This window comes from Trypanosoma melophagium (assembly GCF_022059095.1).
Source record: "Trypanosoma melophagium isolate St. Kilda chromosome Unknown ctg21segment0, whole genome shotgun sequence".
NCBI classification, from domain to species: Eukaryota; Euglenozoa; class Kinetoplastea; order Trypanosomatida; family Trypanosomatidae; genus Trypanosoma; species Trypanosoma melophagium.
In genome coordinates this window covers 239,520-262,639 of record NW_027125151.1, presented here as the reverse complement: position 1 = coordinate 262,639, position 23,120 = coordinate 239,520, and the positions used below count along the sequence as shown (strand labels likewise).

The following is a 23,120-nucleotide window of genomic DNA, read 5'->3' as shown; positions in this document are numbered from 1 at the left end:
CGAAATGAGTACACCTGCACGTTTGACCGTCTGGCTCTTGGGAAGTGTATGCTGAAGGCGTATAAGTGGAAGCTCGCTCCGGAGTTCCAGTACTTTGGGGAGAATCCGTATGGTGGTGCGATTACCTACATGGACTATTGTCCTGTTGTTCAGGCAGATCTTCGGCGCGGGTGTACCAACGGCAATGCGAAAATGATGCCTGGGAGCTTCATTGGTCCAAATTCACGCTGTGTAAAGGGTGATGGTGTGAAGTATGAATGGACTCACCTTGGGGATGTGTGCGTGAATACCCAGTGTAACAAGGAAGACGGGACCGTGAGCGTGCAGTTCTATCAGGACACCGATTGGTACCCGTGTAAGGCGGGGGAGACTGTCATTCCAAAAGGACCTAAATGGTCTGGTAGTATTATATGTCCCAAGTACGAAGAGGTGTGCACTGAGCACCACAACGTCACTATTGTTCTGGAACCGCTACCTGAGCAGGACAACGACAACCAGCCTGCTCCTGCGAACATAACATGGAGCACGGTTGAGCCCCCAGTCCCTCTTCTTCGCTCCAACCACCAATAGAAGAAACCATGGAAATCATTCGGAATGAACCTGTTAAGGGAGAAGAACCTGCTTCTCATCTCAATGAACACATTGTCTCATCACAGCCCACCCATACGCCCACACTGGTACCCACAGTTGTTGAGCAGGACAGGGTTGTCTCTGAGGCATCCACTGTCCATTCCGGTTCAACGCGCGAACAAGGGAGTACACACAATGAGGGAGAGAAGATAAATCAATATGGATCCGACTCAGATGGTTCCACCACTCTGATAGGATCAAATGAAAAAAATGCGGGCGAAAGTACTGATGCAAAGAGCAACAGGGTGGCTAATGGTATTGTCACACCCTCTGTGACTGTCCATGGTAGTGTGATGAACCTGAACATTGGTCTTCATGATGGCAGTGTGACTGCTACTCGTTTTGCCCCGCTTGTGCTCTTCTCCCTTGTCGTTGCCGTGACGATGTCTCTGTGAACAACAGCTACCAGAAGCGCTGAACAGCGGTTTCCTTAATGGACTGCACCTTCCCTTCCTCTCCTTCCCAACACTTCATGCTCTCTACAGTCGGAAGTTTACATGCGTTACTGGTACAGGGAGCAACTCAGTCACGGCTGGCCCGTTTATCTGATCCGGTGCGCTGCACCGTGGATTCTCTATGTATTGGTGGCTTATTGGGCTCGGAAATACGTTGCACTGGATCCACTCCCGCAGACAATCTTTTTCGCTGGAAAGAACGCGATTCTCACCTCAAAGACCTCATCTCCCGGCTCGTGTTCTTTCTCCCTGGTGGAAAGAGGTGGTTGTGTTCTCTCTGTTGTTTGACCGTTTGCTCGTCAGAAATCACAAATTATGTGCTACAAGTAATATACTGCTTCGGCTTCATATATTGTGCATGGATCCTTCCCTATGTGTGTCTGTGTGTGTGTTGGATCTATTACTCTGGGATATTACTAATGGGCTTTGCTTTTTATATACTGCTTCGGCTTCATATATTGTGCATGGATCCTTCCCTATGTGTGTCTGTGTGTGTGTGTGTTGGATCTATTACTCTGGGATATTACTAATGGGCTTTGCTTTTTATATACTGCTTCGGCTTCATATATTGTGCATGGATCCTTCCCTATGTGTGTCTGTGTGTGTGTTGGATCTATTACTCTGGGATATTACTAATGGGCTTTGCTTTTTATATACTGCTTCGGCTTCATATATTGTGCATGGATCCTTCCCTATGTGTGTCTGTGTGTGTGTGTTGGATCTATTACTCTGGGATATTACTAATGGGCTTTGCTTTTTATATACTGCTTCAGTTGAAATTCAGTGACTCCTTTTTGTTTGGTGAAATGTGTGTGTATTTATTTTGGGATTTGTACTGGGCTCTGTGCACCCATCAAGGGTTGGCGTGTCACTCTTGTTTTCCCTCTCTACTCCTCTCCTCTCCTCTCCTCTTTCGTGTCTCCCCTCTGCACATAGTCTTTGCAAGTTTCGCGGCACAAACAACCACGGTTATGCATAATTCGTACACACGCGCCATGATGCGCTACTATTCCCCAAACACCCGGTGCTCACACTGCTGCTGTTGCTGCTGTTGACCTTTGGCTCTGCTGCATCTTGTTATCCTTCTTTTGTCTCCGTATAAGTGGTGTTTTGAGTTTACTGCTGTTCCTCTTTCTGATGTATGATGTATATGTGCATTTGTGGGTTTCGGGCTGTTTTACATTTGATGTGTTGTGGTGGATGTTGACGGGAAACGGAGGCGTTGGTTGTGGTTGGAGAGAGGTTATCGGATTTCTTTTTTGTTGGTGTTTGGATTTTCTGGTTTTTTGACGGCTTTTTTTTTATATTTGCAGTGAGTGGTTCTGGTGTAAAGTTTCGGTATATCGACATCGAAACTACTATATGGTTGTATTGTGATTTTTCTTATATGAGTTTTGGTGTAAGTGGTATTTGGTATAATGTCGTTCGGTTCTATTTTCCGTCGTTTTTTTTTTTTTTTGTAAACTGTGAGGGTACTGTATATAAATATATTTCTATGATTTTATAAAGATTTCTTTGTGTTACTCAAAGAGTTTTTTTTTACTTTGGCAGTGAAGAAATTAGTTGGAATTCCTCTTGGTGCGTGATGCAGTCCTTGAATATAATTATGTTCTTTGTTCTCTCTGAATTCATGGTTATCTTCTTGGTTTTTATTAACATTTTTTATTACTTCATATTTTTCCTTTTTCATGCTATTTTTGTTTTCTTTGCAGTATTACACACAAAAGGAAAGAAAAAAGTATGTCAAGAAAGTTTGCTTTGGTTGTACTCGGAGCCACAGGATACACTGGTAAACTGGTTTGCCAGTATATTTCAAAATTGGATGCGAGTACCATTGGCCCTTGGGGAATCGCAGGTCGAAGTGAAGAAAAACTCAATGTATTAAAAAAGGAGTTGGGTGTGGACATCTCCGTCCTTGCTGCAGACCTTGCAAATCCCAGCTCCCTGGACAAGATATGCTCAAGTACTAATGTACTCATTTCTTGTGCTGGTCCCTTTACATTGGTGGGGATGCCTGTTGTGGAATCATGCGTTCGCTGCAAAACGCACTATATAGACTCCACCGGTGAGTTTAATTTTGTTCGTCAAGTGGCAGAACGGTTTCATGAGGAGGCAAAGAAGCAAGGTATTACACTAGTATCTTGCTGCGGTTTTGACAGCGTCCCCGCTGATATTGGTAACTACGTCGTGCATCAAGCAAAAGGACTGGAGATAAAAGACGTTCGAGCATTCTATAATCTCTCATCTAGTGGTATTTCAGGGGGAACGGCACACTCCATCATGGCATTTTATGAGGCTTGTACACCAGAGGATATGGATCCGTATTCACTGGTACCAAAGGACGCCTCAAGGCCTGCTGAAGCCCCTTCTCAAAGGGGTATGTGGTATGATTCTTTAGAAAAGAAGTTCACTGCTCCTTTTCTCATGTCTGCTACAAATGAACGTGTGGTTCGCCGCACAAATGCATTACTTGGATACAACAGCACTTACATGGAGGCGATGGAGGGGACGATTGTATCTGTTGTTGGTACCACATTATCATCTTTTTTGATGAAAGCGATTGGTGCTATACCCTTTTTTCGCCGTTATGCTGCTGCCCATTGGATTCCAACACCTGGTAGTGGTCCTACAGAAGAGAAGAAGGCATCGGCGTGGTACAAGTGTGCTTTTGTTGGCATTGATACGGCAGGAAACAGGCGAAGGAGAGTTCATCTTTCTGATTCCAGGGATATGTATACAGCCACTGGTCTTTACATAGTTGAGTCTGCGCTCAGCTTGCTCCAAAAGGCAAAAGATGGTACACTGAAGTCCGGTGTTCTTACCCCAATGGCGGCTTTTGGTGAAATTCTTCTTGAACGCGTTCAAAAGGCAGGAATAAATGTACAGGTGGTTGATGAGACTAATGAGACCACTACCTCCACCAAAAACTAGCATAAGAGGAGAGCGTTCGACGAAAATAATAGTACTGGATATTGTATTTTTTTTTTTCAATTTCGTCGGCACCTTGTAGGTGTTGGGGTGAGGATGGCCGTTTTTTGTTTTTGTTTTTCGCCTGCTCTTTTTTTTCTGTGGATTTCAGTTATTGTTCCACTTGACCTTTAATTGGGTTCTGTCGTTTTTTTTTTTACCTTTTCTTACTCTCTTCTTTTTCTTGCCCACTTCCTCCTCGTTACTAGGGATATGAAGGCCACGAAAAGTCGAATGATACAACTATTGACGCTGTGGATAGTAGTATGGATATTCTGCCCGCTGTTCACCACCGAAGTAGCGTGGGGAGAAATTTCTGGAGGTGAATCTCCACCATATAATGAAGAGCGAGTGCGTCTTGTTACTTGTTGTGATCTTGTAGAAAAACACTGGTCACTACTTTATAGCTGGCACCGCAGCTGTGTTAAGGGAGATGTGGGGTTTGAAAGAATTGCCAGTCGTTTCTGGACATCCCCGCCCCCTGTGGAACTAACTAGTAGTGTTCCATTGTGCAGTGAACAGGGACGTTCCCTTAACACTGAATTTCTTAGAGCCTTTCTTGAGAAGCGACTATGTGTTGGACTTCCGGTAACGCACATGGGGTTGGTGCAAAGTGTGTACAGCGTTTTTGTCGCGGAGAATCCACTGGCTGAGGATGACTTAGTAACACTTATTGAAGAGGCCTGTTTGGGAGTACAAAAGAGGGGGATTACATTGTGGCGTCGTGCGTTGGATGTTGGGACTGTTAAGGGTGCACAGCGAATGATTTGTGATTATCATTGTCCTAACAAGCAGACTGTTTTCGATGGTGAAATTTATGATCTTTGAGGTCATCTCGACTAGTGGTATTTTATTAGACTGTATTGGGTACTCTATTATTATTTGTAGTCGTGGGAGTTGAATGCATTTGTGAAGAGTGAATCCCTTTTTTTTTCTTTTTCAAGGTGGTAGTAAACACTACACTTTTCGCATACCTAAAATCTTGGAGTTTTACGAATTGAACCGTTTCAAAGACGTGAGAATTAAGAAGGGTATTTTTATTTTATTTATTGCATCATTGTTTTTTTTTTTGTTATTGATTTTGTTGTTTTTTCTTGATTCATTGGTTTTTATTGTATTTCGGTTTATCCATTCCTTTACAGTGGAAATTGCATTGCATTGGACAGAAAGAATAGAGCTCTCTTCTTTTATGATGGAAAGGGTGGTGTTTGGTATGTACGTTAGTGGCAGGTATATATGTATGTGTGTGTATGCTACTTATGACCCCTTTCTTTCTTTGGATACTTTGACTACTGTAAAGAATAAGAAAACATTGTAATAAATTATAATAAGTGGATTTGAATTGTTATTTTTTGTTTTTCTTTCTTCTTTTCTTTTTTTTCGGTTGCTGGACTGAAGTGCAGCAGAGACGCGCGTGGGGTGAGGAAAGGAAGCGGTAGAAGGGTGAAGAAGGAAGAAGAGCCTTTTTTTTCCTAGTGATAACAACAGCGCGAGAATACGTACGGATAATTATATTTATATACATATTGTTATAATAAATTAACCTTCAGTGAAAGAAGGGATATAATATTATATTAGTAAAAGCAAAAAGGAAAGAAAAAAGCATCAACAAGAGCAACTAATAACACACAAAGAGAAACAAAAAAAGAAAAAGGAACGAATAAAAAAAAAGCAAATGACTTCTGTTACAGGTCCCCAATTGAGTGCAGCGCGACGGAGTTTCTGGCATCTTATTGGTGTTGGAACTTTATGTGCTGGCACAACAGCCGGTGGTGGTTTACTGCTGTATTATCGCTTTTTCTGGATGCCTGAACAACGCCGTATAGCACACCAGCAGCAAATGTTAAAGATTCAACCACCTGTACGCCGTACAAATCAGTATATAGCCGGTAATAATAATAATAATAATAATAATAATAATAATAATAATAATAATAATAATAATAATAATAATAGCAGCAATACACTGTTGATGGATGAATCGTTGCACAGCATGCCGAGAGTTCTCTTTTATGGTTTAGTTCTTGTACGTATGTTAATGCTTGTCGTACATGCGGTGCCAGTGTTATGGTATGCCTTTCTCACCTATGGACTTCACCTGTGTGAGGAACGTATTCTATTTGAGAAGTTGCGTGATGCCCTTACACATATGGGTCCAAGTTATATTAAGTTTGGACAGTGGATGGCATCCCGACCAGACTTCTTTCCCCCAACGTTATGCGATTCATTAGAAAAGTTGTATGATGATACCCCACCTCACCGTTGGTCACACACGGAGAAGATTCTACGCCGCACATATCGTGAGATAAATACACCTGCAACGATTGAAAGTTCTGGAGGATCTGCAGGAAAGGTCATGATGGTATCATCAGATTCTGAAACCGGTGCAGAAGTGGAAACATCATTGGTTCCTCAAAAGCAAGAGAAAGAAAAAGAAAAAGAGCATAATGCGCTGCATTACTTAAATGAGATTGAGAAATTGCCTGTTAATAGTGGTAGTATTGCCCAAGTTCACCGAGGACTATTGCGTGAGGAAGTTGATGGTATTCCTGCCGGTACAGAAGTAGCCATTAAAGTTACACATCCACGCATCCGTGAGTGTGTCGTTGCTGACTTGATCGCAATGCATTGGTTTGTTAATGTTTTTACTTTTTTAGTTCCCAGTGCAGCATATTTTGATCTACATACCAGTCTACGTGAGTTTTCATCATTAATTCGTTCACAATTAAATCTAAGACAGGAGTGTGATAATTTACAGCAGTTTATCTTTAACTTTCGTGACTTCCCTGGTGTAATTTTTCCCAAACCACTTCCCTCCCTCTGTACAGAGGATGTACTTATTGAGACATTTGAGGAAGGTCGTCCCTTGCAGGAACTTAAGAGTAGCGACGAATTATCTGATGTTGCTGAACGTGGTTGTCATATGTTTTTAAAGATGCTTTTCGAAGATAACTTTGTACACTCCGATTTACATCCGGGTAATCTTCTGCTTCGTACTAATCCCGGCGCACCACTCTACGCCTCTCCATTATCAAGAGGAGGACTAAATAATAATATTAATAATAGTGGGGCTGGTGTATATCCAGATGGAAAGGTGAAATTACGGCATGAGTTAATTGTACTGGATGTGGGTCTTGTTACGACACTTTCTAAGGAGGAGCGTAATAACTTTATCTCACTCTTTGCCGCAGTGGCCTGCGGTGATGGGGATCTGGCTGCAGATCTCATGATTGACCGTATGCCGCAACATGGCAAGATTAATAGTAATAGTAATAATAGTAATAGTGGTGGTGGTCGTCGTCCTGAAGTGGATCGGGTAAAGTTTCGTCATGATATGAAGGAAATATTTAACATAGTTGCCCCCGGCAACTCGAGCGGGTTTAAACTTAGTAATATCCGTATTGGCCCTGTACTGGCGCAGATCTTAAATACACTACGTGAGAATCGAGCGACAATTGATGGAAACTTCGCCTCTCTTGTGCTTACCGTTATGGTGGGTGAGGGGCTTGGCAGGCGTTTAACGCCGGATTTCAACATCTTTGCAGAGGCTGCCCCATACTTTGTGGCACTCTTGGAGGATGGAGAATTGTACTTTCTCGCCAAAAAACTACGTGAGACGTATGGAACAACTGCACTCTTGCGAGATTCAATAGGTTTAGTACGGCGCGATCGTGCCCCGACGTATTTGGATGTGGGAATGAAGAAGGTAACGAAGGTGTTTACGCGATTGCGGGATATGTTGACTAGCTCAACAACAACAACATCATCATCATCAGCAACAGTTACTAGAAGTTTCTAATGTCAATATTAATGCTAATATGGCTAAAATAGAAAGGTGACAGTGTGAAGAATGGAACTCGAGAAGGATGATGATGATGATGGTGATTACTGTTATTATATGAGGAAAGAACAGGAAAAGGAATAAGAAGAAACTGTGAATTTTATCGTTTATCGATGAACAGGCGCGCTTGAGAGTTCTTTCTCTTACTGTATCTATCTATATATCTTTGTATCAATTTATATTTCCTTCCCATGCATTCTGCGGTGTGTCACCGTTCATATATATATTACCGTACATCTTTGCGTGTGCTGTTTTTTTTTCTTGTAGTTGTTCTTGTTTTCTTAACTATTGTGTGTCATATATATATTTTTTTTCTTTGTTTTGGTATTTGTTGTTTCCTCTCGTATTTCTTTCATTCTGCATTTATTTTCCATCTTTCATTTTGTTTTCAATTCTTCTCTTTTCAACTTCACATATGTGTTCTACCATTACCGCTAATTCTCCGTGATACGTGTAACAGTTGTGATATATATATATATATATATATATATATATATCAGTACGAAAAATAATTATCACTTCTGGTTGGTGTGTCTCTGTGAGTGTTGTGTTGCTGTGTTGCCGTGTAACGAAAGTGTAAACCCCCATACTTGAACACTATATGTTACATAAACGCAAAAAGTAAAAAGGAAAAGAAAGAGATAACAAAGAAAAAGGAAAACAAATGCCCCCAAAGGAAGCAAACGGAAAAGGTAAAAAGGGTAGATCAAGGAAAGGCAAGCAAACCAAGGTTCCACCAGACTTGGATGAACTCTACATCCAATCACTAGATGAAACCCATTATATTTCCAAATCCCAACGTGAATCCCTCACCGCCGCCTATACGCAGCGTATTGATACCGCCATTAAGGCCTTCACTCTCGCCCAGCCCCCTATTGAGTCCGCAACACTGTTAGAACGAGAAGAGAAAATATCAAAGGAGATATTAACAAAAGTCCCAATGGTGGCCGTACCACACATTGTACGTGCTCTGGGACTGAATCCCACCACGCAGCAGATGCTGCAGATTGGCTGGATCGTCTTTGCCGGTCTTCCTCAACCAGAAGGTGAAAAAAAAGAAGGAAAAGCAAAGGAGGATCAGCAGCAAAGTGGAAAAAAGAAGAAAAGGAAGAGTATTACTAATAAAAACAAGAAGAATAACGCTAAGGCGAAGGGTGAGGCAGAAGAATCAAAAACGGATGGATCATCTGCCGTTACAGAAACCGCAGTGCGGCAGATGGTGGTAGATACAACACGAGATATGCAATTAGAGGAAGCGATGCGTGTCGCACTATCACCTGATACCACAAATCCCGCTCCTATTACTATTTCTACTTCTACTGCAGTGCCTGCTAGTACAGATGCCACAGTTACGGTTGCTGTGAATCGTACTAGTGATGATGTCTCTGCTGCCCTACTTATGGCAGATCGTCAGAAGCTTGAAGCACTGTTATTGCGTGTATTGCACACTGGAATACTTGTGTTTGATCCTCTCTCGACAGGACACTTACCGGCGGCACTTGTACACCCACGGCGTATTGTTACAGTTATTCGTCGTGGAACTCAAGAAAGTATGGATGATGTATTTGATACTTTGTGGGTTTCCTCCCGTCGTCATCGTGGTCCTGATGGTACGCGGTACATTACCACGGCAGAGTTACAACATGCATTGGAAACAACGAGTACCGCTCTCGCTGGTATAGAGCCGGCGTTCACAGCACAGGAGTTGGAAGCGTTTCTACAGTTTGTTTGTGATGGTGGAATGGAAGAGGTACGGGAAGATACGTTTGCTCTTGCGGCCATGTGCGGATGCTGAATATTATGATGATGGTGTCTCTCTCTCTGTCTCTCTGTGTACGTGAATATTACTAAAAGTTTGTATGAATAAATCTCATGTAATTTACCTATTGATGTTGTTGTTGTTGTTGTTTTTTTTTTTTTTGTACATAGACATATATCTGTGCATTTTCTTTGCCTGTGTTTGTGTGTGTGTCTGTGTGTAGTCATAATGTATATGCGCAAAGTAACACACATATATTGCTTGTGTCATTTGAGTTTTTATACTGGATATCATTATAACCACTATATTTGTTGTAGCTGTATTTATTTGGGTAGAGTATATAAACATATTTACTTGGGAAATACAAAATAAAAGAAATCAAGATATTCAGGTATTTTCTCTCTCTCTCTCTCTCTCTCTCTCTCTCTCTCTCTCTCTCTCTGATATTCTATAGATAGAGGAACAACAAAAAAAGGTAAGGGAGATCAATAGAGATTCCTAGAGGGAAAGCAAAATAAATAAATAAATAAATAACACATTGTCGAATATGGATGAACTCAATAAACTTCTGAGAGGCATGGCGCCTGGTCAAATTGAAGAGGCTGTACAACTCCTACAGCAGTACACAGCAACAAACCGACGGGCTGAAAAGGGAGAAGAAACATTAACAGGGAATGATGCTAATGGTAGTAGTATAAACGGTGAATCTTCTTCCGTAGGTACATCTAATGATGATGATACGTTGAGTTCTGTCATTGCACTTGCATTGCGTCAAGCGGCTAGTGGAGGTGTTAATACAAATAGTAATACTATTAATGGTGTGAAGGATGATTATGAAGATGAGGATGATATTCCATTGGCCCTACTATTACAATCGAGGCAGGCTTTATTGCGAAAGAAGAGCAATAGAAGTACTGCACAAAGGAAAACTCTTGAGGATAGTACAAATAATGAATTAAAGGAACAGCAAGAAAACGAACAGCAACAGGAAGAACCACAGCAATCAACTGAAGAAAATCGTACACCCAATCGTAAGGGAGGTAAATCATCTGGAAAGGCATTGAATAACCAACAACAGACATCTCCATCCAATACTGCGTGTGGTCTTGCAAATTTTGGTTTTCTTAGCGCTGCCAAAAAACCAACAGTTGCCTTAGGTGATAAGAATAAACTTTTTACACCTTTTGTTCAAGATAAGAGGATTGTACCTGCTGCACTGCAGTTCTGGAATCAGAAGAGTGATACAGCAAAAGAGGAAGAAGAAAAAGAACAATTACCAGCTCATATACGTGAAGAAGAAGAAGTATCGGTCGTAAGGCAGACTATTGCCGTGGATGAGGATACCTCTTCACTTATGCACTCTCCTGTATTGGGCTTTGGTGAGAATGAAGAACAGCATCAGCAAGAAGGAGAAGGAGTAGAAGAAGGAAAAAAATCAAAATCAAAACAAAAAGAATCTCAACTTCAAGGTGGACGTGCTGCACGTTGTTATGCCTCTTTCACGGATATGATAGATAGTGTTACATATGTTACCCCACCATTGCACTGTCCGTGTGGATTTCATGTTCACACTCCTGCCCCGCGCGTTGGTTTCTGCGATGAAGTAGTCTTTTGTGGTTTTTACGCTGTTGGTTATGATCCATGCCAGTCGCGTCCCCCATACTTTGGTACACATAATAGTCAAGACTCCTACAATAAGGAGGAATTATTAGGACTTGCTCGTTTCCCTGTTGGTACTGCAATGCCGCAAATGTCAAATCTTGATTATCAGTATGATTCAGGTGATGATTGGGATGTTGTTGATGGTGATGAAGATATTGGCGCTTCCAGTAGCGACAATGACGATGATGGGGCAAGTGATGATAGCAATAGCTGTAATAGTAACAGCAGTAATGCATTTATGGGCGATAGTGGGGATGACTTTATTAACGATAATGATGAAGATGATGATAGTGATGCGGAGCTGCAACGTAAAATGGTAGAAGCGCGTCAACGGCGTTTAAATCGATTGCGACATAAAGATAAACTTGTACCAGCCTTCAGTGGACCTTTTGTGGGTCTCGCTATGATAGATCATCCTTTGCGAGAATATGACAGATTGGATCGTGTTTCCTCTACTCTTGAAGGTTCTGCTTTTACTGCATTGTTGGAACAAGAACTACGTGCAGCCGGTACAATTACATCTGCTGCTTCTGCTGTTGGTAATAATAATAATAACAGTAATAATATCGGTGGTGGTGTTGGAGGAGCAGACAAGGTAAATGGTAATGATATGATCACTAATACTATTAGTAATAATAATGGTTTGGTGACTATGGTAACAGATATTGGAAATGAGGAACTGCTGGAGCAACAGCAGCAGCAACAACGCCTATTAGCGGCGGCACTACGTAATAGACGGGAAATGCTTCCAGAAGAATTGGACGCCTTACACGTTATCATTGCAGCGAATGGAAAGATATCATTCAAAGCGATTGTAGAAGCACTACAACAACAACAATTATGCGTTGGGGTGGCACGGGCAGAAATACTTCGAACGATTTGTCGGTATTATGAACGTAAGCATAATACTATGGTGCGTCGGGATGAGCCGTGGTCTGCAACAGATGAAAGACTCTACGCACGGCAAGAGCGTCGTAAAGCGGCTAAAAAGAACAAAATGAATAATAACACCAATAACAACAATAATGATGGTGGTAAGGAGAAAAGTGGTGATGGTCAGGGAGAAGATCTAGCGGTAGCCAGAGCAACATCAGGGGGAAGAGGCGAAATGGATAACAATAATGATGATGGAGAAGGTGAAGGGGAAGATGGAGTAGAGAGCGACGAGGATAGTGAGGAAAATATTTCCTTGGTGGCACTTGCTAGCAAACGGCCACGTTCAGAGAGTCGAGAAAATAATAGTGTGTGAACTATACTTTGTTAAATTTAATTACTACTAGAACTAATACTACTACTATTATTATTATTACATCATTATTCTTGTTAATGTTTTTACTCTTTGTTCTCCTAGTGCCTTCACGCATATATCCTTTCTACCCCATTCCTTTTGGTGGGTGGTGGATAGGATTTTGTTGTGCTCTTTAGATCTTCTGTGGCTTTTCTCTTTAGGGTGACTGTGTGTAAGAGCGAAAGATTTATTCTGGTTTGTTACTATTTACTTCTTAATTATTTCACACAAGTAAGCGGAAACACATTTTCTTTTCTCTTGTTCTCTTATTTTATTCTCGGGCAAAGGAAAAATGATAATGTGTGGGTCGTATTGTGTGTGATTTGTGGAAGTACTTGCACATGCGTATAAGAACATATATATATCCTACTTCATAGACCGAAAAAAATATATAAAAGGAAAATAAGCATATTTTTTTTCTTTATGCTTCAGGGTATGAGGGAAGCTAGAGAAATGCTGCTTTACTTGTGAGTTTTTTTGTTTGTTATTGTTAATATTGTAATATCTCCTTGTGTATTTTTTTGGGGGGAGGGGTTTGGTTTTCTTTCCTTTTACTTTCTTTGCTTCTTTATTTTTTATGCATCTGAAGAGTTCTGGTTATAATAAACAAAGAAAAACAAAAAAAAAGATAGCTTGGAAAGAAAAAAGAAAATCAGGTTTAAGAGAAAATGGGAGCAGCTAACTCACAGCCATATGTGAATGACGTTAATGATGATATGAACTCTGGACACACATTGACAATAAGGTGTGAAGGCTGGACGGCTCCTAAATGTGTGCGTTCATGGTCTAAATCCGCCATGGTGTGTTCAAATGACGTGGTAGTTCCACCGCCAGGACCAGATCAGGTCCGAGTGAAAGTATATGCTGCATCTGTAAATCCCATCGATGTGAAACGTGTTACATTTAGTGGTAGTGGTGGTAGAGGTTTATTTCGATGGGGAGGAAGTAACAGTAATAATGTTAGTGGCAATGGTAGTAATAGTAGTAACAATGATAGTAATGCGGTTGCTTTAGTAAATTCTAAACGACATCAACCACTGACATTCCCATTCCCATATGTAATGGGAATAGATGGTGCTGGTGTAGTGGAAAGTGTTGGTTGGGGCAATGATGATATGGAGAGACAGCAAAAGTACAATCTGCAGGTGGGTGATCGTGTGGCCTTTCTTGCAGATATAACGAGTTCTCATGGTGGTTCATTTTGTCAATACGCCGTGGTTCACGCGGATGCGGTGGGAAAGATTCCACTTCCAACAAGTGAAGATCTGATTGACTTTGTAGAAGCGGCTTCTATGCCGTGTGCGGTGGGAACGGCGTATGTGGCTCTCTTTGATAAATTATGTGTACAACCTGGACGCAGTATATTTATTAGTGGTGCCTCCGGTGGTGTGGGTTCTGCTGCTGTACAACTTGCCAAATACGCTGGACTCTGTGTACTTGCTGCATGTTCTACAGTAAATGTGTCATATGTACGAGAAGAACTTGGGGCTGATCATGTCTTTGATTACACCGCCGTAGATGTGGTGGAAGCTTGTCTAAAACGTACAATGGGATTTGGTGTGGATTATGTACTGGAAGCGGCAGATGCAGGACTTGCGGTAAAACATGCAGAGGCTCTACGATTTGGAGGTTCTATTTGCGTTTTACCTGGTTTAATCCCCCATACAAGTGATATATTCTTTCAACGACAATTAACACTAAGTTATGTTTGTCTCAGTGGATTGTACGGACACCCACTAACACGAGAAAATGTGCGGCGAGTGATTGAAACATCACTAGCATTATATCAATCTGGGGCATTTCGTTTACCGTTATTAGAAACAGTACCTATTGAACGTGCTGAGACGGCATTGGAAATTGTGGCTACCGGACACGCACGTGGGAAAATTGTGTTAACAGACTTTCACTCCCCTGTTGATGAAGCAGAAAAAAAAGAAGCTGCGGTGATTGGAACACGTCGTAGAAAGGGCACGAAAAAACAATATCTGGTAGGAACTGATGCTACTAGTAATAATAGTGATGCTACTGCTGGTGTTAGAACAGGAACAGAAGCAGGATCAAAAAGCCCAGAAGTAACAGCTGCGGTACTAGCAGCTGCAAAATCAACGATAAATACTTCTTAATTTTTCAGTATTTAGGAAGAAGCCTAGAGTAATTTAATTTTTTGCAGTCTTTTTTTTCTTTTTGCTCTTTGAAATAACGCAAAGGAGAAGAAATAAAAAAGGGAAGAAAAAGAAAAAAAGGAATATAAGGGGAAATCTGTGTGTGAGGAAAGAAACGGTTAGACGAATAACATGGTTTTCTTTGCTTTTTTTTTTTTCTTTACAAAATTTAAATAACAGTTCCAAGCGAATGTATGTATATACTCTAGATATTAGAATGAATGGAGTTACTTTACTGATATCGAAATTTCTCTTCTTAGTTTTTTTGTTTTCTTTTTTGTGTCTCAGTAAATGCGGTTTTCTCTTGTGGCTGGGGTAGCCAGAGTTAGTTTCAAGTCAAAGATAACCACACCGACACTCTTTGTTTGCATGCGACAATATGTAAATGTACTCTATCGTATTCCCCCAGAGCATACTATTCCAACCCATAGTCCAAGTGGAGAAGAAGTAGATACTGAACTATTTGTTCGTCAAATAAAAGATCTTTTTGTAGCATTACGACAGACACAACTTGTAGAGCAAATTCATGAAATGCGAGCTTGTCCATATTATGATTGTCTCTTCTCTGCTGATATAATGTTTCAACATTATGAAGTTGTATTACCAATGCCAAAATATGGACGAGAACATCGAAGTTCAGAAATAAGTGAAACTCTTAGATATTTAAGAGCTTGTGGAGCAACTGGTGATTTTAATCATATTTTACAGGATGTAAAAGGTGGAGCTGCAAGTGGTGGAGATTTTGTATCAACTTCTCATGGTATTTTTATGGCTTATGGAACTACACGTACGAATAAACTTTGTATGATGGCTATTACTGGTGCTGGAGCTCCAAATGAAGCAGCTGCTATACAACAGCGTTCATTAAATGTAGAACCTATTGAAGTAGATCCAGATGCTCCACCATTAGCTGATATAATGGCTTTTGCAGGTAAACGAACACTTATTATACAAGATACTGTACATGGAAGAAAAGCAGCAGAAGCTGCAGCACGTGCTATATTAAAAGTACCATGGCAAATATTAAGAGTAGAACCTGGTTGTAATTTCCTTTCTCATCTTTGCGGTGTAAACGCCGTATATGATGTGTTGGTAGATCAAGATTACCCAATCTCTATGGAACGTATTGGTGAGGCTGGACTTAATCCATTTCCAGTAGAATGGACAGAACCACGTAAACTTGGCATTTCAATGCGTAGTGTATGTCTTATTGCCCGTTTTGCCCGTGGGACTATGAGTGCGGGTGGCTACGCCGACAGTGATGGCCACCGCGCCGCCTCCTTTAACTATCACTCCCGCCATATCGCCAAAAACAGTCGACTCTTTCAGAATGGACACCGCCGGCATGGCGACAGCGGCGGCCCGCTGGAGGCGCAGTTGCGGTCCGGTGAACTGCCAGAGCCGGTCTATCAACGACCCCCGCGGTATGCCCCGCCCATGCACCGCCCCGGGGTTCTCTTAAACTCCAATGATAATGATAATGAGTGATTTTAAGAAAGAAATTCATGGGGGCATTTTATTTCGAATGAAGCGAGCGTGGCGCAGTCGGCAGCGCGTGGGTTTCATAATCCCAAGGTCGTGAGTTCGAGCCTCACCGATCGCATTGTTTTTGCCCCGAAAAAAAAAAAATAAATTTAATTCTTGATTACTTCTATCTCTCTTCTTCTTAAACATTTGGAGATGAGAGAATTCCTTTGGAAAATGTGGTTCCACTGTATTATCGATAAAAAAAAGAATGGAACTTCTCGGAGAAGGAATGAATGAAATGATTATCGCGTATTTTGTGAAGTGAGAGAGGAAGAATACTTCAGTTTCCTTCTCTTTGTAGTGTTTGGATATCAAAAGGAAAGACAGGATAGATAAAAAGAAGGAAAGAGAGAGAAGTGTGTACCTGAAAAAAAAAACACCGTGTATATGATATGGAGGTATTTTTACAGTGTTGCTTGGCGCTTGTATCGTTGTAGTCACATTTTTATTGAAAAAAAAAGAGGGTGAACTATGTTAAAGAAAGAAGAATGTAATTTTCTTTTTATGGTTGTTCCTTGTTCAAATTTGTTTTTTTTTTCTCTTCTACATTTATGTTTTTTTTTAGATAGACTAGTGCAATTATTTTCTTTTCTTTTTGGGGGATCATCACAGTGGGTTGCTGTTAACATATAACTTTGTTTCTCTGTATGTCATGGAGTTTCTCCTATTCCTGTCGTTGGGTTTACTACTCATTCCTTACGGTGGAACAGGAGTACCTCTACCACCCTTTACCAAAGCAGAAATTCTCACAAAGAGCACAGTGAATAACAGTAATAATATAATAATGCCTGTTGAATTAAATATAGCAGTTAATATGGATTTCTTCACAAAAGGTGGTACCATTAATCCCTTTGCAGAAGCAGAACTGCGTCTCGCCTTTAATGTTCCTAATCCAGGATATGATATGATAGTAACATTTGATTCGAATACATATCCACGATTGCGAGATCAATATGGTCATGAATGGATAGCAAAAAAACATATTGCCTTTTCTTTTATTAAAGAACAGACAAAGGTTACTTATAATACAGGAAGTGTACCAGTCGTTACAAGTTATTCTGTTTCAGAAGAAGCAACTGTTCTAGATGGAAATATAGGTGATGATCTACTTTGTACAGGAGGAACATTGGCGTGTTGTCCATCTATGGATGGAAAACATTATACACGATATGCACTAGTGCAAAGTCCAGTTCCACCATATCAATGCACGAATACATCTCTAGTGTATAGTAGACCTTTATTTTCTTTTAATTATAATGCAATGGTTACGATTGGAGAGGAAAATGCTTCAGCCAATTGCAGGATTTCGGTCGTGGGTGGGGATGTTTCAAGACACTGTGAAGAAGAAAATGTACGAGTTTCTGTTAATGTGGCTCCTCAAGGTTTTGGATTTCCCGCGAAGACCTATCCACTGTGTCGCTCTGGAAATAATCTCACAGATACAACGTACAGTTCACAACCTATTTTTGTTCCGTTTTGTGAGACCTATCAGTGTGTTGGTTATACTGCAGAAAATTATCGTGATGACAGAAGAAGCTGCGACAATTCGCCACTGGGTATTTACACTTCTGTAGATGGAAACAACACTAATCAATTCTGGTACTATGAGAATTATTATTTTTTCGGGAATGTGATCCACACATGTCAATGGATGAATGATGTTCTTATAGGTCCTGGAAATACATTAGAACAGTTAAGTATTCGTTGTAATATGTTTTCTTCTTCAAATTGGTCTGTAAACCACCGTTTTTCAAAAGTTAAACCAATTCTATATTATATAACCCCTCTTTTTATATATGGTCGTACTAATCGAATTGAGGCACATCATACAAAAGATGGTGGTGTTTCAGTTATGGTGGAATTTGTTTCACTTTCTCCTGCTAACGGTACATGGACACTAAAAGCATGTTATGAATCCACTAATATCTGTAGTACAGTGAATTATTTTGTAAATGGTAGTAATAAATGGAATCCAATGCATATTCATACTGTACTACCAAAGAACCCTGTGAAATCTAAGCAACAAGAAGAAAAAGAATCCGATAAATATCAACAAACTGTTATAATTCGAGTGGAATGTACAGAGATGCCTCTTTGTAGTCCATTTCGTTTTTTGCTACATGATACAAGTGTGATAATTAAACCTCTACCAACTATTGGACCAAAGAATCACATTAATCTTGATCTTGCAAGACAACCATATGAAGAAATCCCACCTCCACCAGGCACAAATGGTAAAATGCAACAATGTGTAGATGACTTCACCTTTTCTACATCAACAGGTGAATGTGTACCCCTCACAGATGAGGAATGTAAGAGACGATATGATGGCCGTCGTAATCGATTTGATACTAAAGAACGGGCTTGTGTGGTAACACTACCACAACGTACAGAGAGTATACGTGCTATTCCTATTCCACTGCGAAAATTACCCAAGAGTACATTTGACCGTGCAGAACAACGACGACGTCTTGAGGAAATACAATTACCACCATGGATGAAACCAATAAAGGAATTACTACGAGAGGCGGATGAGGCACGGCAATCTAGTGCTACTACTACAACTACGATAAAGGTAAACCCAAAAAGAGAAACTCGAGAAAAACGTGTTCCCCATATGGTGTTATTAATGGTGAATATTCTTTTCATGTTGGGTACAGTATTTCTTCTTTTTCTCATCTGGAAACGTGAAAGTGTGTTGAATTGGTTGTGTAAATATTGCTACAATTCTACATTAGAAAATGGTACCACTATGGAAGTTGTACCGGCACGACTGAGTACATATTTAAGTAACAGCAGTCCAAACGCCCAATCGGGAGAAATTGTGCGTATGGGAGTGGGATCAAGTATACGTTATCGTGCCCAACAACAACAACAACAACAGAGAGAATTAATGATTCAACAACAACAGAGAGAATTAATGATTCAACAACAACAACAACTGCAGTTAATCGTACATCATCATCATCAACATTATCATCATCCTCAACAACAACAGCTTCAACCCCAAATACCTCTGGGGGTTTATCAAGAATTCTCTCCTGGTTTATTGCCTACAACTACCACAACGGCGGTACTCCATCATCACCACTATCATCATCATCATCATACGTTAGCAAGACATCCAAATGAACCGTACAGTACTCAATATGAGAAATATTAAATAGATGAGGAAATGGGGGGAAAGATAACAGGAACAAAAAAATAATAATAAACCTCTTCTCTAATGACCATATCTAATAAAATTAGTTTTTTTTTTGTTATCACATCACATTTTTGTTATCTTCACATTCACATTTATTTCTTCACATTACTATTTGTTTTTTTGTTATCACATCACATTTTTGTTATCTTCACATTCACATTTATTTCTTCACATTACTATTTGTTTTTTTGTTATCACATCACATTTTTGTTATCTTCACATTCACATTTATTTCTTCACACTACTATTTGTTTTTTTGTTATCACATCACATTTTTGTTATCTTCTCATTCACATTTATTTCTTCACATTCACATTTATTTCTTCACATTACTATTTGTTTTATCTTGTTTCTTTTGTTTTGGGGGGTTTATTATCATCATTTATTATTATTATTTTATTTCCCTGGTGGAGGAAACATAAAGTGGTATCTTTGTAATTCTGTGTTCTTCTTTCATCTCTATCATTAGCTTCTCCTTTTTTGTTCTCCCACTGTTTGGTTTTTATTTATTTGTTTGTTTATTTATTTGTTTATTTATTTATTTTTTAATTTACTTTATTGGATTATAGAAAGTTAGAAAAACAAAACATGACGACTGTTGAAGATTCTGCAGATCGTCTTCTTCCGCATCTACTCGCGGAGAATGCGTCGTTGAAGACTTTACTTGGTGCACCAGAGCATGAACGTGTAATGCAGGATGTACTTCGGGAACAATTACAGCGTTTCTTTGATGATGCGAAACTTACATTAGAAAAAGCCTTGTCGCAGGATGTCGTATTAAATGATAATAACAATAACAGTAATGATGATAATAACGATGGAGGAAATGAAGAAAAAGAAGAAAACGATAATGAAGAAGATAAATTGGTAGTAAAGGGTAAATTTAGTGGTGTACAACGTGTAACGGCGCTTGCAGAGGCGCTACGTGTATTGGGATTGCAGAATGAAGAATTACTGCGACAGATGAATGATATACAAACTCAACGGGTGTCTGTACTTAATGGAGAAATAGAATCTTTAGTGCGAGAGCGTGATGAACTGCATTCTCGTGTAGTACAACTGGAAGAAGAAGCCGCAGCTGCTGCAATAACAACAACAACAGGTGGATTAGAAGAAAGTGAAAATAATAAAGTACTACCTTTATTATCAGAATTGCGTTCTCTTCGTGCCTCCGATGCCATTCTTCGTGAACAAATGCGAGAGATGCAGGAAAAAAGTGAGAAAGCAGCAGCGGAAACGGATAAACTTGCTAAAGATGGTATTCAAGCTTCTCTTAAATTACCACATTTACTTGATCAAGTAGATCAATTACGTACTACTTTACGTCATGTGGAAATGGAACGTGATTTATTTCGTCTGCAGGTGCAGGAACTAGAGGAACGAGAGAATGTGCAACACGCCCTGCGTGAGAAACAACTACAAGATGAGTTGATGCTTAGTAATACAACTATGCAAACCCTCTTCACTCGTACAGCGGCACTTGACGCCCGTGCGGCAGAAGCACAAACAGTTGTAACAATACATCTTAAAACTATTGAAGAGTTAGAAAATACTATTAAAACTCTACAGGCGCAAGAGACGGCGGCTGATGCGACACTTGCCTCTAAACGACAACGTTTAGAACGTGAAATCTTTGATGATCCCGATTCTGTTCGTCGTAAACTCGTTACATTCTGGCGCGATGGACGAGAAGAACTGCAGCAATTGCGAGAGGAAGTACAGGAATTACGAGCAAAGGAACGTTTACTACGCACCACACAAGAGAAACTTACACAGATGGAACGTACTCGATCTACAGTAACGAGTCGACTTGTAACACTTGCGGACGAAGTGGAACGTGTACGAGAGGAGAACCGTTCACTTCGCGCACAGTACGTTGGAATTGAGGTGGAACGTGATCAACTGCGCCAGAGTCTCACCGATGCACTTGCAAAACACATGCATGAAGAAGAGTTGATACACTGTTGTGAAGTTATACGAGATGCTGCTGCAAAGTCGGCTGCGGCGAGTTCAAGTGTGGTTGCAGATCCACAGGCTATTCAGCAAGCAATGCGACACTCACAGGAACTGAAGAAGGAGGTGGCACAGCTTACTAAACAAAAAGAAAAGTTACATCGCTATATTGCGCTACGTGAAGAACGTGTGGCAGCTCTTATTACACGTGAAGCTCTGCAACAAACTGGGAATGTATTGAACAGTAATGATCATAATAGTAGTAGTAATAGTAATAATAATAATAATAATAATAATAATAATAATAATAATAATAATAATAATAATAATAATAATAATAATAGCAGTGAAATGAGGTGCACACCAGGTCCTGTTGGTTCTATTCTCCAGGTTGTGAAATTAGCAGAGGCAAGTGCAGATGATGCTCTCGCGAATATGGAAGAAGAAGCCAGTACAGAAAGTCATCGTCGTCGTCGTGAAACGTTTGCGAGTATGCAGCAACGTCTTACTGAGAGTGAGCAACAGTTGGAAGTGTACAAGAAAGAATTAGAAAAAGTTACGGCGTCCCGTAATGCGGCGCAGGAACAACTTACAACCACACAAGAAGAAGCCCGTATGGCATTAGCGGCACGAGATGCGGCAATGAAAGAACTCTTAAATAGTAATACATCTCTCATGCAATCTGTAGATGCCTTGCGTTCTGAAGCGCATCGATTACGTGAGTGTCATGAGGCGGCTATGGGGTTTGCACAAAATATGTCCACCGCATTTATTGGATTGCAGGAACTTTTACGCAGTGAGGCGAATTTTGTGGCGGCTCTTCATGATGCACTTACGGAGGAGCGATCGGAAGTGGTGGAACTCACACGCCGCACCGCGGAAGCGTGGGATGCGCATAAAGGAGAAGTTCAATCTTTTTTACACGCCGTGGAGCGTATGTGTAGTTATATACAAGAAACAGCTGATCAGCAGCAACGCACACAGACATTGCAGCATCTTGCCCATCTACGACGTCTCACTATCTCTGTGGAGGAACAAGAAGAGCGATTAAAGGAAATGCAACACACCTTTACAGAATCATGTCGTAAGTTTGGTGAGGGATTAGCTCAGCGTATTACAGAGGCGCAGAAACGTGGTGAAGTGATGTGGGAAAAACGTACAACCGTATTGCAACAGGAACGTCAACATTTGCAAACACAACTTGTAGCAGAGAAGGATATTCTTGCACGTATAGAACGTTCCCTAGTGTTGGCTCCTACAGTGCAAGAAAGTGGTGTTCCTCTTACTTCTGCTTCTGCGGTAACGGCTGTATCGTCTGATGGGAGTAAAAGTGTTCAACAGGTGGTTGAGGCGGTTAATCAGCTTCTTGCAGCAACATCAACTCAATCGCAGAAAGGAGGAGTAACAACAGTAACAGCAACATATGAAGAAGAGGAAAGGGTAGAAGTAGAAGAACAGGGAGAGCATGAAAATTCACAACAACAGCAACAACAACAACAACCAGAAGATGATGATGAAAAAGAAAATGAAGGGGAGAAAATGGATGACACAGTGCAGAGAACACTTGCTGACGAAGAAGGAGTTGAAGAAAGTATGGCAGAATAGAATGAATAGCCAACAGATTTTTAAATGAAAGGCTTGAAATAAAATAAACCCCTTCCTTTGAAATGA

The 23,120-nt window shown here is 40.5% G+C and overlaps 9 protein-coding genes across 11 annotated transcripts; all 9 read left to right on the top strand.

Annotated features, from left to right (window-relative positions):
* Positions 1-2,825: 2,825 nt before the first annotated feature.
* LSM04_006844 (Saccharopine dehydrogenase) lies at positions 2,826-4,016 on the top strand (the record flags this gene model as incomplete). The annotated part of the gene is made up of 1 exon (XM_067330948.1): positions 2,826-4,016. The coding sequence occupies one exon, from the start codon at positions 2,826-2,828 to the stop codon at positions 4,014-4,016; it is 1,191 nt and encodes a 396-aa protein (XP_067191996.1).
* Positions 4,017-4,265: 249 nt separating this feature from the next.
* On the top strand, positions 4,266-4,880 carry LSM04_001185 (uncharacterized protein; the record flags this gene model as incomplete). Its single annotated transcript, XM_067330947.1, has 1 exon — positions 4,266-4,880. One exon carries the CDS (start codon positions 4,266-4,268, stop codon positions 4,878-4,880), a length of 615 nt encoding a protein of 204 aa, XP_067191888.1.
* An 847-nt stretch (positions 4,881-5,727) lies between these two features.
* LSM04_000361 lies at positions 5,728-7,851 on the top strand (the record flags this gene model as incomplete). Of its 2 annotated transcripts, none has more annotated exons than XM_067330945.1 (1): positions 5,728-7,851. In XM_067330945.1, the coding sequence occupies one exon, from the start codon at positions 5,728-5,730 to the stop codon at positions 7,849-7,851; it is 2,124 nt and encodes a 707-aa protein (XP_067191873.1). The 2 variants fall into 2 exon arrangements, with proteins under 2 accessions (XP_067191873.1, XP_067191874.1); XM_067330946.1 differs by having other exon boundaries at positions 5,857-7,851.
* Positions 7,852-8,557: 706 nt separating this feature from the next.
* On the top strand, positions 8,558-9,688 carry LSM04_001833 (uncharacterized protein; the record flags this gene model as incomplete). Its single annotated transcript, XM_067330944.1, has 1 exon — positions 8,558-9,688. One exon carries the CDS (start codon positions 8,558-8,560, stop codon positions 9,686-9,688), a length of 1,131 nt encoding a protein of 376 aa, XP_067191902.1.
* A 511-nt stretch (positions 9,689-10,199) lies between these two features.
* Positions 10,200-12,563, top strand: LSM04_004267 (Chromatin assembly factor 1 subunit A; the record flags this gene model as incomplete). The annotated part of the gene is made up of 1 exon (XM_067330943.1): positions 10,200-12,563. One exon carries the CDS (start codon positions 10,200-10,202, stop codon positions 12,561-12,563), a length of 2,364 nt encoding a protein of 787 aa, XP_067191949.1.
* A 707-nt stretch (positions 12,564-13,270) lies between these two features.
* Positions 13,271-14,725, top strand: LSM04_001397 (uncharacterized protein; the record flags this gene model as incomplete). The annotated part of the gene is made up of 1 exon (XM_067330942.1): positions 13,271-14,725. The coding sequence occupies one exon, from the start codon at positions 13,271-13,273 to the stop codon at positions 14,723-14,725; it is 1,455 nt and encodes a 484-aa protein (XP_067191890.1).
* A 330-nt stretch (positions 14,726-15,055) lies between these two features.
* On the top strand, positions 15,056-16,252 carry LSM04_003242 (uncharacterized protein; the record flags this gene model as incomplete). The annotated part of the gene is made up of 1 exon (XM_067330940.1): positions 15,056-16,252. One exon carries the CDS (start codon positions 15,056-15,058, stop codon positions 16,250-16,252), a length of 1,197 nt encoding a protein of 398 aa, XP_067191920.1.
* A 691-nt stretch (positions 16,253-16,943) lies between these two features.
* LSM04_006814 (uncharacterized protein) lies at positions 16,944-19,454 on the top strand (the record flags this gene model as incomplete). 2 transcript variants are annotated; one of them, XM_067330939.1, is made up of 1 exon in its annotated part: positions 16,944-19,454. In XM_067330939.1, the coding sequence occupies one exon, from the start codon at positions 16,944-16,946 to the stop codon at positions 19,452-19,454; it is 2,511 nt and encodes an 836-aa protein (XP_067191994.1). The 2 variants fall into 2 exon arrangements, with proteins under 2 accessions (XP_067191994.1, XP_067191993.1); XM_067330938.1 differs by having other exon boundaries at positions 19,122-19,454.
* A 630-nt stretch (positions 19,455-20,084) lies between these two features.
* LSM04_003895 (uncharacterized protein) lies at positions 20,085-23,054 on the top strand (the record flags this gene model as incomplete). Its single annotated transcript, XM_067330937.1, has 1 exon — positions 20,085-23,054. The coding sequence occupies one exon, from the start codon at positions 20,085-20,087 to the stop codon at positions 23,052-23,054; it is 2,970 nt and encodes a 989-aa protein (XP_067191938.1).
* Positions 23,055-23,120: the final 66 nt, after the last annotated feature.